The sequence below is a fragment of the Cetorhinus maximus genome, chromosome 32 (genome assembly GCF_964194155.1).
Source record: "Cetorhinus maximus chromosome 32, sCetMax3.hap1.1, whole genome shotgun sequence".
NCBI lineage: Eukaryota > Metazoa > Chordata > Chondrichthyes > Lamniformes > Cetorhinidae > Cetorhinus > Cetorhinus maximus.
This window is the reverse complement of record NC_135910.1, coordinates 13,453,082-13,470,783: the sequence shown is the minus strand read 5'-3', so window position 1 is coordinate 13,470,783 and position 17,702 is coordinate 13,453,082. Positions and strand designations below refer to the sequence as shown.

Sequence of the window (17,702 nt, the reverse complement as noted above, 5' to 3'; positions counted from 1 at the left end):
TTTGTTCTTGGGATATGGGCATTGCTGTCAAGCCCAGCATTTATTACCCTGAGGGAGCTGGATTCACAATGGTGGGGATACAGTAAAACAGGACACTGCGGGGAGTGGGGGAGAGTTTACTGAGTAAGAGCGCAGAAGCTGGAATAACATCGGTTTAAATATAGTCCAGTGCAGGTCTGGGACAAAAGTTTCCCGAGCAACAGTGTGAGGGAGAGCCGCATTGATATCAGTCAGGATTCAGTGGGAAATGCAGAGAAGTTACAGTCTGACAATACAAAGAGGTAGATTATTAATAAAGCACTTGAAAAGGAGGCAGTGTGACGGGACTAGATTGAGGTATTATTATTCGACCCAGGGGAAGGGCCACTCAACAGGGCACCACCATGGTTGGATTGAGAATGAGACTATCAGGCCTGAGCAATGCTCGAGGCCAGATCACACTGAAACCACCAACAATTTTGTTCAAAGCTTAAGAACCAAAAAAGGCATTATCACAAATTTTTTTTAATTGGATAAGACTCTCCAATTAACAATAACAATACTGTATAAAACTCAATTTGACAAATTAATATCCTGTTTGAAACCTCAGGCTGCGGGTTTTCAAATCTGCACAGGTCGATCATCAAATTGTCCATCACAGTCTCAATATGAATCAGCCTAGCCCATACTAAGCAACTGACCAGGTATTGTGATCAGGCAAAGACCACCACCTGTGCCAGCGTGTGCCTCCCTACACTTTGCCCCTCTTCCACAGATGGCACAGACTCCACATGGGTTTCCTGGCTGCTCTCCACTAGCCTAGGCAGTCGGCAGTTTGTTTGGATGTGTAAGGGGTGGCATTGGAAGATTTTGTTTTGGGGGGGGGGGTGGGGTTGGAGGTGCTGGTAATCAGAATTCAGCCCTGTGTCTTTTAATTTACCAATCACCACCAAACCCAGAGTTTTCTAAAATAGCTGGAAAAACTCAGCAGGTCTGACAGCATCTGCGGAGAGGAACACAGTTAACGTTTCGAGTCCGTATGAGCCATACGGACTCGAAACGTTGACTGTGTTCCTCTCTGCAGATGCTGTCAGACCTGCTGAGTTTTTCCAGCTATTTTTGTTTCAGATTTCCAGCATCTGCAGTATTTCGCTTTTACCAGAGTTTACCTGCTCACCATGTGGTGACTACTGCACTGAAAAAGGTATGCTTGTGCAAAATGGCATTTAAAAGGCAACAGGATCAAGGCTTTGGATGGTAGGACCATGAAGTTTCTCGCTGCATATCAACAAGGGCTAATGCACGAGTGCTGCTGCAGGTGGCAGGAAAGGCTCACTGCAGACATGGCATAGGGGAATTATACTGCTCAAAGACCAGCTCCTCATGGCCATTCCCACTATCCAAGGCCCATCACTTCCACACAACAGCGTCTCGTGATCCCACTCTCTGCTATCCAAGTGCGATCTCGTACCCCCACCTCCACCTGAACCGATTTATGGCGATGGGAGCTGCAAACCCCTGGCTGAATTTAGCCCGCCCTAACCCTAGGAAGGGGGTGAGATGTGCTGTGATCCATTATAGCCAGCCCTACCCATCCCTCTGCCACTGTCCTGGCCAAGAGAGGCTAACTCCATAACAGGGGCATGATATCAAACCTAGGATCTTCCTGTTCTGCAGAGTTCACCCAATGGGCCTACGATGCAATGGAAGGTTCTGCATTACAAAAAGGTGGCTTATCTGTGCGAGGAAGAGGAAATCTCGAGAGTCAATCCTCATGTCTTGGATGATCGAGAAGACTTGTCTAGTTCAGAGTCCAACAGCTTCTTTGTCCAGCAGCTGGTAGCGTGTGTCACCATGTCCTTCTTTAGCTTAAACTTTTCGCCACATGCCCCGCACGGGTGGAGGTGGCTTTCGAGGTGCCGCTCCAACTCCACCTCGTCGCGGAGGATCTCGAAGCAGATCTGGCAGAGGGCCTGGCCCTGGGCGAGGTGGCAAGTCAAGTGGCGGAGGTGGCTGCGCTTCCGGTAGCTCCCCTGGCCGCAGACCTGGCACTCGTAGCGGGCGTCACTGGTGTGTACGGCCACGTGGAGGCGCAGCTCGCGCTCCCGCAGGAACTTCTGCCCGCACAGCTGGCAGGGGAACTGCTTCGCCTTGCTGTGGGTGGCCATGTGCTCGGTCAGGTGGCCTTGCTGGAGGAAGCCTTTACCGCAGAGCTCGCAGCAGTGCTTGAGTCGGTTGCACTTTCTCGAGCTGGCCGTCTTGGTGAAGCGCCGCTGCTGTTCTTCCGAGGCCTCGGCGCCCTTGTGGCGGGGCACCCGGAAGTGCTTGCCCGCCGCCCCCTTCTTGCCGTGGCTGCGGGCTGGCACCTTGGCCCCCTTGGCCATCGCCCGCCCTGCCCCCTGTACCCTCTCCCAGCCTGGGCCCTGGCGGTTGCGCTGCTGGCTAACGTGGCATGGGCCGTTCCGCCCGCTGCACTCTGGCACGCAGCGCCGCGAGGCGGAGCCGGCGGACGCGGCGTTCTTCCACCCCTCCCCCCTGCTGGCCCCCAGCTTGCCCCCGCCCGGGGGACCCCTTGGCCGCTCCTCGGAGGAGCGGCACCCCTCGCAAGCCTGGCAGTGCCACGCCTTCCCCCGGCGCCGCGACGCCGGGCGCTTCTCCGCGCCGAAGATGCTGCACCCGTGGTAGGCGGGCTGGCCTCCCCGGGTAGAGGGCGGTGTCGGCGGAGGCACCTTGGGCCCCGCGCTGCCTGGGGCGCCCTCGTCGTCGCTCAGCTCCGTCAGCGCCGAGCCTTCACTGTCGCCGTCCAGGCTGCTGTCGGAGCTGCTGAAGGAGCCGTCGTCCGAGCCGTTCTCCAGCACCAGATCGTCATCGCCCGGGAACCTCACCTCGCCCTCTTCCAGCTCGTAATCCTCAGCCTGCCCGAAGGACCCGGAGGGGGAGACGCCTGCATCCTCCCCGCCGACTCTCACCACCGTGACGCCGCTAAGTTCCAGAACCAGGGGCTGCTGCTCCTCCTCCTCGGGGTTTTCCACCTTCGGCTTCTCCAAGCCAGACCCCGCAGCCTTGTACGTTGTTGCCACCGGGCCCTCGGAGCAGCCGTCTGCGCCGAACCCCTCGGCCGGCTCCGCTTCCCGCTTGACCTCGGGGGCGGCCAGGCTCCACCTCTCCGCTGCCCTCCTGCGCTCCTCCTCCTCCTCCTCCTCTCCCTGCCGTCGCAGGCAGCTGGCGATGTGCTCCTGCAGCTGCTGGGTGCCCTCGAAAGCCAGGCCGCACAGCGGGCAGCAGAACGGCTTCTCGGCGTGGAGCTGCAGGTGGTTACTCAGGCTGCGCTGCTCCTCGAAGGCCAAGCCGCAATGGTGGCACAGGAACGCTTGCGACTCGGGCGCACTCTCCGGGGATTCGGCTTTGACGGAGACGGGGGCCTGACCGTTCTGGTTAGCCAGCGGCGCGGAAGCCTCGGCGGGCGGGTTTTTGTCCTGGTGCAGCTCCACGCCAAAGACGAGCGGGCTGCGTTTGCCGGAGGCGAGCGGAACCTCCCCCTCGGCCCCCCTCTCTCTCGCTGTGGTGGCGGCGGCCGCCGCGCCGGGAAAACAGGCGGCGTTGTAGAGCTTCAGGAAGTGGAGCGAGGCCCTGAACCGCTCCGGGTCGGAAGGCGGGGACTCCAGCCGGCCGGTGTACATCAGCTGCAGGATCAAGTCGAAGTGGTCCGGGCTGACGGCCTGCGAGCTCAGGAACACCTGCTGGGCCTCCCCCGGGCGGTTGACAAAGAGCTTGTGGAAGTACGAGCTGCAGGCGGCCAGCAGCACCCGGTGGGCCCGGAAGTGGACGTCGCCCACGACGATGGAGCAGTCGCACAGGAAGCCGTACTCCAGCTGGGAGCAGAGCTGCTGCAGCACGTGCTCGCTGTGGCTGACGGGCTGCATCCTGCCCTCCACCTGAAACAGACCAATAAGCACCACAATTAAAAAAAAAACATCCTTCCAGCTGAGAGCAACAACTTCGACAGATGCTAAAGAGAGGCCGGGCGGCACAGTAGCTTATCCCTTTAGAGCTTTCGTCAACGGCTTGCATTTAGGTAGCGCCTTTTTAACATCATAAAATCATCCCAAGATGCTTCACAGTAGAGACAGGTCAGGCGAAAGTTTGACACCGAGCCACACAGGTAGATTATTAGGACAGGTGACCAAAAGCTTGGGTCAAACAGATAGGATTTAAGGAGTGTCAGGAGAGCGACAGAGGCAGAGAGGTTAAGACCTTGCTGCCAATGGTGCAGTGAAGGACATCAGAGATGTTCAAGAGGCCAGAATTAAGGGAGTTTTTTCTTTAAATTTATTCTTTCACGGGACGTGGGTGTCGCTGGCAAGGCCAGCATTTGTTGCCCATCTCCAACTGCCTTGGACTGAGAAACTTGCTGGGCCATTTCAGAGGGCAGTTAAGAGTCAACCACATTGCTGTGGAATCAGGTAAGGCCAGCAGATTTCCTTCCCTAAAGGAGCACTGGTGAAGCAGATGGGTTTTTATGACCGTTTCACAGTCAGCCGCTTCAATTCCAGATTTTACTGACTGAATTTAAATTCCACCAGCTGCCATGGTGGGATTTGAACCCATGTCCCCCACAGCATTAGCCTGGACCTCTGGGATTACTAGTCCAGAACTATTACTATTACACCACCACCCCCCCACCCCCCAGAGTTCTCAGACAGGAGGTTACAGTGATTGGGGGTGCGGAGGCCTTGGAAGTATTTGAAAATGAGGATGATGATTTTTTTAAAAATGAAGGTGGTGTCGAACCAGAACAATGTAGGTCAGAAGCACAGGGATGAACAGCACTTGGGACAAGTTAAGATCTGGACAGCAGAGTTTTAGATGAGCTCATATATTTCCCTCCACCCCTACTACCAATACTTGCTTTCAAGACCACCGACTAAAAATAAGCAGGGTGTTCCAGTTAATTTCTCCTTCCAGGGCCTTGGATCATATTTGAACATACAAATTAGGAGCAAGAGTAGGCCACTCGAACCTGCTCTGCCATTCAATAAGATCATGGCTGATCTGATTGTAACCTCAACTGCACATTCCTACTTACCCCAGATAACCTTTCACCGCCCCCCCTTGTTAATCAAGAATTTATCTAGCTCTGCCTTAAAAATATTCAAAGACTCTGCTTCCACTGCCTATTGAGGAAGAGAGTTCCAAAGCCTCACGACCCTCAAAGAAAACATTTCTCCTCCTCTCTGTCTTAAATGAGCGACCCCTTAATTTTTAAACAGTGACCCCTAGTTCTTGATTGTCCCACAAGAGGAAACATCCTCTCCACATCCACCCTGTCAAGATCCCTCAGGACCTTAAAGGTTTCAATTAAGTCGCCTCTTACTCTTCTAAATTCCAGTGGATACAAGCCAAATTGTCCAGCCGTTCCTCATAAGACAACCTGCCTATTCTAGGTATTAGACTAGTAAACCTTCACTGAACTGCTAACGCATTTACATCTTTTTTTAAAATAAGACCACCAGTACTGTATACAGTACTCTAGGTGTGGTCTCACCCATCCCCTGTACTTCTGAAGCATAACCTCCCTACTCTTGTAATCAATTCCCCTCACAACCTTCTGTGATTCATGCACTAGGACACCCAGATCCCTCTGAATCTCAGAGCTCTGCGATCTCTCACCATTTAGATATTAAGCTTCTTTTTTATTCTTCCTGCCAAAATGAACGATTTCGCATTTGCCCACAACATGCTCCATTTGCCAGATCTTTGCCCACTCATTTAACCTGTCTATGTCGTTTTGTAGCCTCCTTACGTCCTCTTCACAATTTACTTTCCTACCTATCTTTGTATCGTCAGCAAATTTAGCCACCCTTCCTTCAGTCCCTTCATCCAAGTCAAATCTGGATCAAATCCAGCCCAGTGGATGAAAGCCTCAACTGGCTATAAGGAAATGAGTTTAGCCGGTCACACCCTAGTTTCAAGTAGGTGTGAATTTCTTACACAAAATAGCCCCAAACTTACAGCTTCCTGTCTACATGCAAACATCTCAAAAATCATCAAGCATATCACAGGGTCCAAATCCTGGAACTTCCTAACAGCACCCTGGGGTGCAACTACACCAGATGGACTGGGGTGTTTTGTTGACCCCTTTAATCACATCTTGGTTTGATGTTTGTAAGGTTCCTTTAAAGTTTTTCCTTGATTTTACAGCTGACCTGACTTAGGGGCTGTGCTTGATTTCTCCCTTGTTATTGTTAATTTAGTTAATTGTTTTAACTCTACAAGAGTTACACCAGATGGACTGCAGCAGTTCAAGAAGACGGCTCACCGCCACCTTCTCGAGGGCAGTTAGGGAATGGCAGTAAATAGTATTCTTGCCAGTGTCGCCCACATCCGATGTAAAATAATTTTTTTTTAAAAAAACAAAATACTGCAGATGCTGGAAATCTGAAATAAAAACAAAAAAATGCTGGAAAACCTCAACAGGTCTGACAACATCTGTGGAGAGAGAAACAGAGTTAATAAGTCCACATGACTGCTCTTCAGAGCCACCTTCTTCATCTTATGGACTCAAAACGTTAACTCTGTTTCTCTCTCCACAGATCCTGCTGAGATTTTCTAGCATTTTCTGTGCAATATTTTGCTTTTATCTTATTTTCATGCCTTTGCCTGCCAACAGAGCTGTTCATTATTCTGCCATTAACACTCCCTCTGGACAAATGCTTTGATAAAAGCAAAAAACTGCAGATGCTGGAAATCCAAAACAAAAATAAAAATGCCTCGAAAAACTCAGCAGGTCTGGCAGCATCTGCGGAGAGGAACACAGTTAACGTTTCGAGTCCGTATGACTCTTCAACAGAACTAAGTAAAAATAGAAGAGAGGTGAAATATAAGCTGGTTTAAGTGGGGGGGGGGGACAAGTAGAGCTGGATAGAGGGCCAATAACAGGTGGAGAAAACCAAAAGATGTCACAGACAAAAGGACAAAGAGGAGTTGAAAGTGGTGATATTATATAAGGAATGTGCTAATTAAGGGTAGAAAGCAGGACGAGCAAGGTACAGATAGCCCTAGTGGGGGTGGGGTGGGGTGAAGGAATCGAAAAAGGCTAAAAGGTAGAGATAAAACAATGGATGGAAATACATTTAAAAATAATGGAAATACGTGGGAAAAGAAAAATCTACATAGCTTATTGGAAAAAAAAGGGGGGGGAATCGGAAAGGGGGTGGGGATGGAGGAGAGAGTTCATGATCTAAAATTGTTGAACTCAATATTCAGTCCGGAAGGCTATAAAGTGCCTAGTTGGACGATGAGGTGCTGTTCCTCCAGTTTGCGTTGAGCTTCACTGGAACAATGCAGCAGGCCAAGGACGGACATGTGGGCATGAGAGCAGGGTGGAGTGTCGAAATGGCAAGCGACAGGGAGGTCTGGGTAATGCTTGTGGACAGACCGAAGGTGTTTTGCAAAGCGGTCACCCAGTCTGCATTTGGTCTCTCCAATGCAAAGGAAACCGCATTAGGAGCAATGAATGCAGTAGACTAAATTGAGCCACCAGCCTCCGCATTCAAAGGATCATCCTCTGCCATTTCCGCCAACTCCAGCATGATGCCACCACCACCAAACACATCTTCCCTTCACCCCACACTGGCGGCATTCCGCAGGGATCGTTCCCTCCGGGACACCCTGGTCTACTCCTCCATCACCCCCTACACCTCAACCCCCTCCCACGGCACCTTCCCATGTAACCACAGAAGGTGCAACACCTGCCCCTTTACTTTCCCTCTCCTCACCGTCCAAGGGCCCAAACACTCCTTTCAAGTGAAGCAGCATTTCACTTGCACTTCCCTCAATTTAGTCTACTGCATTCGTTGCTCCCAATGTTCCTCTACATTGGAGACACCAAACGCAGACTGGGTGACTGCTTTGCAAAACACCTTCGGTCTGTCCGCAAGCATTACCCAGACCTCCCTGTTGCTTGCCATTTAACTGTGTTCCTCTCCGCAGATGCTGCCAGACCTGCTGAGTTTTTCCAGGTATTTTTATTCTGGACAAATGCTTTGTTCCTTTACTACAACCATTCCCATTCCCTTTGCCTTTTGTTCCATGACATCTTTGTCATTTAATCTCTCCAGCCCTCTACCCCACCCTAGATCTTCCCTTTTGTTCTTTCTCCCCTTCCCCACTTTTTCAATAACATAAAACCCATCATATTTCCACCTCCCTTCAGCTCTGAAGAAGGCATATTTGGACTAGAAACCTTAACCCTGTTTCTCTCTCCACAGATGCTGCCAGCCCTGCTGAGTATTTCCAGCACTTTGTTTTAATTTTAATCCAAAACCACCTCACAGACAGCCAATTACTATCAACTTCATTCGCTGATCTGTAGGACATTTTTGTGCACAGTGAGATCCCACAATATAGCACAATGCTGAATAGCATGGTCACTCTACTTTTGCTGGGCATTGATTAAGGCAGCAGTTCTCAAACCTTTTTGGTTGAAGGACCCTTTTCAAATCACTGACCCACAATTAAATTATAATACCACACAATATTAAAGTGCTGCACATAAGAGACATCGCACACTGCACTGCACACGTAGGGTAGCTGCACTCCACTCCCACCTTTCCAGACCCTCTGCAAAGTCTCCACGGAGCCCCAGGGTTCTGTGGACCCTGGTTTGAGAGCCAATGGGGTTAAGAGAGAAGTGTTGCCCAGTACACACGAGGAAAGAACACCATCCCTACTTTGCAAATAAATGCCATGTGATTGTTAACATGCATGTAACCAGGCAAATGGGGCCTGGGCTTGATATCTTAGCAGAAGAGGAAATGAAGAGGAAACAGAAGAAAGTAGAAATAAAAGAGGGGGTTGCCAACTGAGTGCCCACCATCAGTAGTCAAACAAACACTGCCACCAGACTGATAGACAAGAATGACCCAAACACTACTCCCTACCCATCTTCAATATTAACTAACTTGTATGCAAAAGTGTACAAATAATATTTTTCTTTTAAATACCCCAGTGATTTTTCTTCTGGGCTGCTTCTAGTAGTGTCCCAGAGATTAATTCCTAATTCCTGGAGGCTCCAAAACAATCTTGGAGAGTTGGCAACCTCAGAAGTGGGGAAAAGGGGACCCATATTGTGGGTCCTTGGGATACATGAGGATTGGATCTCCATTTATCGAATCCCAACTAATTAATGAATAGGAAGGGGACACTGTTCCTCTCCACCAGGAATGGAAGAGGTAGCTCCAAATAACCTTCCCCTTGGCAATGAGACGAGGTAGCTGCCGTCCCCCCTGCAAACTGCACACCGTTTTCCTCCTTGCACATAGCATTTCCCTTTTGCAAGGGACAAAAAGCTGCAGAACCAGCAACCGGCCCATCCACACGGTGCAATCACATAAGCCTCGCCATGACCACGCTATTTCCTGCAAAGGTTTTATATAAACATAGTTTCTTTTTTTTTGCACAATCTCCTCCATCCAAGCTGGGGCTTTCGCGACATTACTCCGATGCATTGTTTTATTTTTGTTATGACTCGACTAACCCATAGAAACTCACCTCTTTTTAAACAACCCCCAATCTCCTTTCCAAACGGACACACAAGCGCTGCAAATTGCTACACTCTTGAGTGACAGCTACTCAGCGCCTCGAGGCCTCCCGGGCCAATGTTCCAGGCATTTCCGGTTTTTCACAGCTCTAGCCCCGCCCTCCCTGGCGGCAGGGCATGCGCAGTCGCCCCAGCGGCGCGCTGTACGCCGGGAGTTGTAGTTCCTCTGTTGGGAGGTTTGTCATTTCCCTCCGCTCTACACCTGCCGGGGAGGAGAATGGACTTGCATTGACATAGCGCCTTTCACGACCAAAGGCCGTCCCTTTACAGCCAATGAAGTAACTTCTGAAGTGCAGTCACTGTTGGAATGTAGGGAAAGGAGGGGAAACAGCCAATTTGCAGCCAGGAAGAACCCACAAACAGCAACATGATTTTAAAAAAGAAAGACTTGCATTTATATAGCACCCTTCACGACCACCGGATGTCTCAAAGCTCTTCACAGCCTATGAAGTACTCTATGAATTTGTGGTTACAATTGAAAAGCAAAAAGACTCATTGCCCAATCGGATGATGCTTGACTGTCAGCCAAACAGCCTATTGCTCCCCCATTTTCAATATTTTTATATCTGGTAAAGAGAAACATTCAAAGAAAATCCTTTTTAATGTCCCAATGAGATTTCTCCAGGATTGCATTAATCCTTCTTAAATTGAAGAGATTTGAGAAGGAGACAGAGGGCAGTTATTTTTTTAAATTCATTCCTGGGATGTGGGTGTCACTGGCTAGACCAGCTTAATTGCCCTTCTTCAGGGGGCATTTAAGAGTCAACCACTGGGCCTGGAGTCACATGTAGGCCAGGTAAGGATGGCAGATCTTCCTTCCATTAGTGAACCAGGTGGGTTTTTATGACAATCAGCAATGGTTTCAGACTTTTAATTCCAGATTTTCATTGATTCAAATTTCACTATCTGCTGTGGTGGGATTTGAACCTGGATCCCCAGAGCATCAGCCTGGGTCTTTAGGATACTAGTCCAGTGACAATCCCACTACACCACCACCAGGAGTGTCAACCTGGATTTTTGCCTTGAAGTCCTGGAGTGGGACTTCTAATTAACTACTGGTCCCCGCACCCCCACCGCCTCCTCCTCCTGGGTTGACCTTGATTTGTCTCTCTTCTGCGGGTCCTCAGTAAACTCATAGATAATGAGGTGATGCATTTAAGGAGAAGCTAGACAGACACATGAAGGAGAAAGGCCGGAGTTGCTAGCCCTCCAGGATTGGCCTGGAGTCTCCAGGAATTGAAGATCAATCTCCAGGACACTGTGTGTGCAATCCTGGAGAAATCTCATTGGGACATTTAAAAGGATTTTTTTTGTCATTTCCTTTGAACATTTCTCTTTACCAGATATAAAAATATTGAAAATGGGGGGCAAAAGGCTGTTTGGCTGACAGTCAAGCATCATCCAATTGGGCAATGAGTCTTTTTGCTTTCCAATTGGCGTAGGAAGGCAGTATGTCACAAGGTTGGACGAGTTGGCCGACCAATGGCTGGAGTGTGGGGGCGAGTCATGTGATGGAACCTCCAGGAACACATTTAATCACAGTTGGCAGCCCTAATGCCTTCAGATGTACCATGCTCAATTTCTTCCCTGAAGCTCTCCATCACTCCAGCAAGGCCTTCTGTAAGATGCTCCTTAAAACTTAAATCTTTGTAATCACCTATCCTAGTGCCCCTTTATTTGATTCTTTGTCATTTTTTCTCTCTGCTTGACTCACCTGTGAAATGCAAAGGAGCTATATAAATGCAAGGGCCTCTCTCCCTAACCACACTGTGGGTGTACCTACACCACAGGGACTGCAGCAGTTCAACCACCACCACCTTCTCAAGGGGGCAATTAGGGATGGGCAACAAATGCTGGCCCCGCCAGCGACACCCATAGCCTGTAAATGAATAATGAAAAGTTTTCATTGTCACTTACTCGCAACATCACGTTTTACCCCTCTGATATCCACACCGTTATACCAGAAGCTTTGACCTGGATATGACTTAGATATTGATATTTGATCTGCTTTTTGTTGCTACTATATGAAAGGAGATCCCCGTGACATAAAATGATAGAATTTGACAGTATTGAAAGGAGCCATTCAGCCCACTGCTCCTGTGCTAGCTCTCTAATAGAATTGTCCACTTAGCCCAATTCCCCCCTCCGCCGTATTGCCATACTCATTAAAAAAATACTTTTCATGTTGTTTCCTTTTAAAAACTATTATAGATTCTGTGTCCACCATAGTTCTTTCAGGAGAGTACAATGACATGCTGGTGTACTTGGCATTCCTACACCTTTCACAGCTTCAGGGCGTGGTAAAGCACATTACAAGGAAGTACATTTGAAGTGTAGTGCCTGTTGCAGTGCAGGAAACGTGGCAGACAATTTGCGCACAACAAGCTCCCAGAAACAGCAATGATCGGATGATGTGCTTTAGCTATGTTGGTCGAGGGTTAAATATTGGTCAGGACACTGGGGAGGAATTCCCTCCTCCTCATTTGAAATAGTGCCGCATGTGGGATCTTTTACATCCGCCCAAACAAACAGAGCTGGACCTCAGCCTAACACCTTGTCTAATAGAAACAAAAACAGAAAATGCTGGAAAAACTCAGCGGGTCTGACAGCATCTGGGTCATACGGACTCGAAACGTTAACTTTTGTTTTTCTCCCTCTGCAGACGCTGTCAGACCTGCTGATCTTTTCCAGCATTTTCTGATTTTGTTTCAGATTTCCAGCATCCGCGGTGTTTCGCTTTTATCTTGTCTAATAGGATGCCATCCCCGACAGTGCAGCCCTCCCGCAGTACTGCAGTGTCAGCCTAGATTAGGTCCTCTGGAGTGGGGCTAGAACCCACAACCTTCTGACTTAGAGACAAAAAGTGCTACTCACCGAACTTTAAATTACTTAACATGACAATTTTTACTCTTGGCTTCTTGCTTTCATGTTGTATTTTGAAGTGTGGATTTGATTATCCTACTCTGTAACCGTATTCTATTGGCTGCATTGCAGTTACTCAGATCTGGCTAACCGAAAATGTCCGAACACCATTCTTAGCGAAGTGGGCCATGGAAGAAATTTTAAGTCCTATCGAATGAGCGAGAAAGCTTACTGGCTTGTTCGGGGAGGGGCTGCCTCAGCGCGATGGCGTTATCGGCTTCCCATGCCTGACGCTCCGAGCGGTCAGAACGACCCTTGACCCCACCCGACCCAGCGTGGCATGACCCGCCCGACCCGACCCCACCCCCAACCACCTGACCCGCGTAGGAGCGCCCAACCAAAACCCCAATGACTAATAAAAGGGATAAATCTGTGCAGGTTAAAAGGAATAGAAGTCTTGCTACAGGGGGAATGATAGTGATACAGCGTGCAGGGCAAAAAGAAATTAAGGCCATCATGTCCAAAAAGCCAGCAGATACCCCCTATACTTCACATTGTTAGTGTCGGTAGAAGAGACAGGTGAAGCTTCTGGGCAGGAAAGTGTTCGAGAAAGGCTGAAAATTCAGATGGTTAGAAAAACTTTGATACGCATTCTGAAGGAAATGATTCTCTTGATTGCACGTGCCCCCATTTATTCAATTAAGGTTCTGATTTTTTTTTCTGAAAGCGGGCAGGATACGAAATCCTGGCACAGTCTCAGTCACGAGGGGTTGCCAGTTTTCAGCCATTCTACCCGTACTACCAGAATACCCAGAAACCCAACTGCCGGAGTCACAGAAATGCAGGGGCTACAAGAGCAGGTCGGAGGCTGGGAATTCTGCAGCGAGTGACTCACCTCCTGACTCCCCAAAGCCTGTCCACCATCTACAAGGCACAAGTCAGGAGTGTGATGGAATACTTTCCACTTGCCTGGATGAGTGCAGCTCCCACAACACTCAAGAAGCTCAACACCATCCAGGGCAAAGCAGCCCCGTTTGATTGGCACCCCATTCACCACCTTAAACATTCACTCCCTCCACCACGATGCACAGTGGCAGCAGTGTGTGTACCATGTACAAGATGCACTGCATCAACTCACCGAAGCTCCTTCGACAGCACCTTCCAAACACATGACCTCTACCATTTAGAAGGACAAGGGCGGCAGACACATGGGGAACACCACCACCTGCAAGTTCCCCTCCGAGCCACTCACCATCCTGACTTGGAAACATATCGATCGTTCCTTCACTGTCGCTGGGTCGGAATCCTGGAACTCGCTCCCTAACAGCGTTGTGGGTGTACCTATACCACATGGGACTGCAGCGGTTCAAGTAGGGCGTCTCACCACCACCTTCTCAAGGGGCAATTAGGGATGGGCAATAAATGCTGGCCCAGCCAGCGACGCCCCACATCCCGTGAACGAATAAAAAAATGACTACACGCCCACTTCTGTACAAAGAGGGACCGGAACACAGTGCAAAGGAATTCGAGGAAAGGTAGCCAGGCTTCACAAAGAAAAACAAGCTTTATTATACAACGATGCTTCTGGGGGAAGAAGTAAAGTGTTCTTTTTTTTTAAGGCAAGTCACTGTTTGACAACTTTGTATCCAGCCACTTCCCACTGTCCAAAATAAAAATTTCAATAGGTCACCAACTTAAATATAAATAAACATAAAACCATCCCCCTTGCTCGCTGGGGTGAAGCCCCTCAGAAACGTGTCCTTAGTTTGAACATTATTATCACTGTCTTACTATTACTATCTACAGATATTTCTTCTTTTTATTTTACATTTATTTTACATTTAGCCGAAAGTCTTTCTTTTTGTCTTCCTTGTCTTACTCCGCTTTTAGCGCCTTGATTTCTTGCCCATTGAGTTTCGTCCGTGGTTGCGGTACAGCGACTGCTTCTCCGGGTTGAAGCCGCAGTACTTCAGGGTGTGGGCAGCGTCGCCCGTGGCCTGGCAGAGGGGGCAGACGTAGTTCCGCAGGATGGGGCACAGCACCTTCCCGCCCTCCGCCTTCAGCACGTGCGAGGAGTAGACCTTCCGCGACTCGCCGTTGTGCTTGCAGAAGGTGCAGATGCCGCCCACCTTCTTCAGCGGGTGGTCGGGCCCCGCGCGGCCCCCGTCGGAGGAGGGGGGGTGGTCCCTGCCCACCACCAGCGGGCGGAAGGCGCCCTCGGCGGGCGGGCTGACCTTGCCGTGCTTCTGCCCACCTGTGCCAGGCCGCCAGATCTCCTCAACCCTCATCGACAGCTGCAAATAGTCCTTCCATATATCAAACTCCTGGTTTCCAGGATGTTTGTGGGTGATCCTCTCCATGGCCCCCTCCAGCTTTTTAAAAGAGTTTTCCACCAACAAATCATTAAAGGTGGGAAGAGGAGGGGTTGTAGCACTGAAATAACAAAGGGGGTGTGCCCAGGAGTATTTTAATTTTAAAGGCCAGCTTGTTAAATCTTCTGGTCCCAGGTTCCCAGACAGGTAACAAGTTGACAGGCAGATAGATAATTCTGCTTTCTCTCTCTCTCTCTCTCTCTCTACACACACCCCCCAGCACTTGACACAAAAGTGTTAAAACTTTTATTAAATTTAACAGAATCGCCTTGTTCCTTTTGTCTCCTTGCATTGCTCCATTGACTGAATGCAGAATGGAAAAGTCAACAGCAAAGTTTCATGTGCAATAAACTGCAGTCTTCCTCCACACATTAATCTGCAGGCCAGACCCGATGTCTGCTGGGCTTGCACTTGTCTAGTGTGTGTTGGGAGAGGGAGAGGGAGGGGGGTGCTGCAGGGAGGGAAAGCAGTAAACAATGTAATCCCTTAAAACATCTACTGAAGTCTCCAAACACAAGCTCCCTGTTGGGACATTCACGATACCAAAGAGCCACTGAGCCGCAGAGAGGGTGCCATTTTCTTCAGTCGCAATCAAGGCCAATGGGGTACTTTTGAAGCGTGGTGACTGTTGTAATGTAGGAAATGCGGCCGCCAATTTGCACACAGCAAGATCCCACAGGCAGCAATGTGATGATGACCGGAGAATTTTTCCTCGGTGATGTTGGTTGAAGGATAAACTTTGGCCAGGGAAGACTCCCCGGCCCTCTTTGAAATAGCGCCAAGGGATCTTTTGCATCCAGCTGAGAGGGTGGACAACGTTTAAAGTCTCAGCCAAAAGACAGCACTTCCGACTGTGCAGCACTCCCTCAGTACTGCACTGGGAGTGTCAGCCTGGATTCTGTGCTCAAGTCTCTGGAGTGGGACTTGAACCCTGGAGACAGGGATGCTACCCAGTGTGATTCAGTTTCTCGTAACAAAACTCTCCTTCTCGGTAAACACCATCTCCATGGCCTTGCTATCCTTCCTAGCGCAATGTTGTGCAACGCGGTTTCCACTAGGTTCACCCAGGGGATAATTGTATTCCTGATTAATACATTTTTTTAAATGATGTAAGACCACAGGCCCTCTCAGGTGGACGCAAAGGATCCCTTGGCGCTATTTCATAGAGAGCTGAGGAGTCCTCCACCATGTCCTGGCTAATATTTATCCTTCAACCAACATCACCAAAGAAAGATTCTCTGGTCATTATCACATTGCTGTTTGCGGGATCTTGCTGTGCGCAAATTGGCTGCCACATTTGCTACATAACAACAGTCACCACGCTTCAAAAGTGCTCCATTGGCTTTTGGTTGTGACCGAAGAAAATGGCACTGTCTTTGTGGCCCAGTGGCATGGTGGATCTTGTCAACACTCCCACTCTCATACATATGCATGTGACTTTTGAACGTTTTCAGAGCATAAGAGCTTAATAGATAGGAGCAGGAGTAGGCCTCGAGCCTGTTCCGTCACTCAATAATGGCTGATGTTGGGCCTCAGCACCACTTTCCTGCCTTCTCCCCGTGTCTCTTGATTCCCTTAAGAGTCCACAAATCTATCCACCTCAATATTGAATATACTCAAAAAGACTGAGCGTCCGCGGCTCTCTGGGTTGGAGAATTCCAAAGATTCACAACCCTCTGAGTGAAGAAATTTCTGCCACGTCTCAGTCCAAAATGGCCGACCCCTTTCCGTGGGACTGAAGCTTCTCGTTCTAAACTCTCCAGCCAGGGCGGGGAAGCAGTCTCTCAGCACTTTTGCATGTTTGTTAATGAAATGGCAAGATGAAAAGCAAAGTGAGCGCTATTTGATTGTTGAGAGTGTTTTATTTCCTTGCTTACTACATGGCGGCAGACAGTTGTTAAGTAAATATACATCAGCAAAGTACCTTTACCTGTATGTGTGTGTGTAGGCATTTTCATCTAAACTTGGTGCGGGTGACAGTGTCAGGTGTCGCCACACCTGTGTCCAGTCAGTCACTACCATCGGACAGGTCTTGTTATCGCTAGCTCCTGTTTTCTCAACTCTCAAATGGCCAACGTTCCAGGGAAGGACAAGGAAAATGCTTCAAAGACACTCCGAAGTTTTCCTTGAAGCACAGCAGCATTGACATTAATGACTGCCCATCGTTCAAGATGGCGACGACTTGTCCATCAATCTGCGTCATGCTTTGAGTCACAACGTCGCGGTGACGAGGCAGAGAGGGCGGGAAAAGAAGCAGATCCTGCGCTCCGGATCCCATTACCTCATGGGGCATCCTGCCCCACGTGCCCAAAGATCTGTGGGTCACGAATCAGTGAAGACCCATGGCAGAAACTCAGGACCCTGCGTAGACGTCATCCTTGAATCGAGGGGCAGCCGCTGATGACTATTGGACAACACCAGGAGATCAAAACTAGGGACCATCGATGTAAGACGGTCACTGATAAATCCAATAGGGAATTCAGGAGAAACGTCTTTACCCGGAGAATGGCGGGAATGTGGAACTCGCTACCACTGGGGGTAGTTGAGGTGAATAGTATAGGTGCATTTAAGGGGAAGCTAGATAAGGACATGAGGGATAAAGGAATTTATACTGATAGGATTGGATGAAGAGGGGTGGGAGGAGGGCATATGTTGAGCATAAACACCAGCATGGACCAGATGGGCCAAATGGCCTGTTTCTGTGCTGTAAATTCTATGTAATTCTTCGTAAAATAAGGCACCTAAGTTGAGATACAATATTCTAACAGTGAAGCATTATGAAACAAAGCTTGACATCGAGCCGCATGAAGAGATGTGTAGATCAGATAGGTTGGTTTTAAGGGGCATCTTATAGGAGGTAAGCAAGGCAGAGAGGCACAGCGAGCGAA

General features: G+C 49.3%; 1 protein-coding gene across 1 annotated transcript; it reads right to left on the bottom strand.

Annotated features, from left to right (window-relative positions):
- Window positions 1–485: 485 nt before the first annotated feature.
- On the bottom strand, window positions 486–9,634 carry LOC144671293 (uncharacterized). Its single transcript, XM_078533102.1, has 2 exons — window positions 9,532–9,634; window positions 486–3,914 (listed from the first exon to the last, which is right to left on the bottom strand). The coding sequence occupies exon 2, from the start codon at window positions 3,900–3,902 to the stop codon at window positions 1,752–1,754; it is 2,151 nt and encodes a 716-aa protein (XP_078389228.1). The 5' UTR covers window positions 3,903–3,914; window positions 9,532–9,634; the 3' UTR covers window positions 486–1,751.
- Window positions 9,635–17,702: the final 8,068 nt, after the last annotated feature.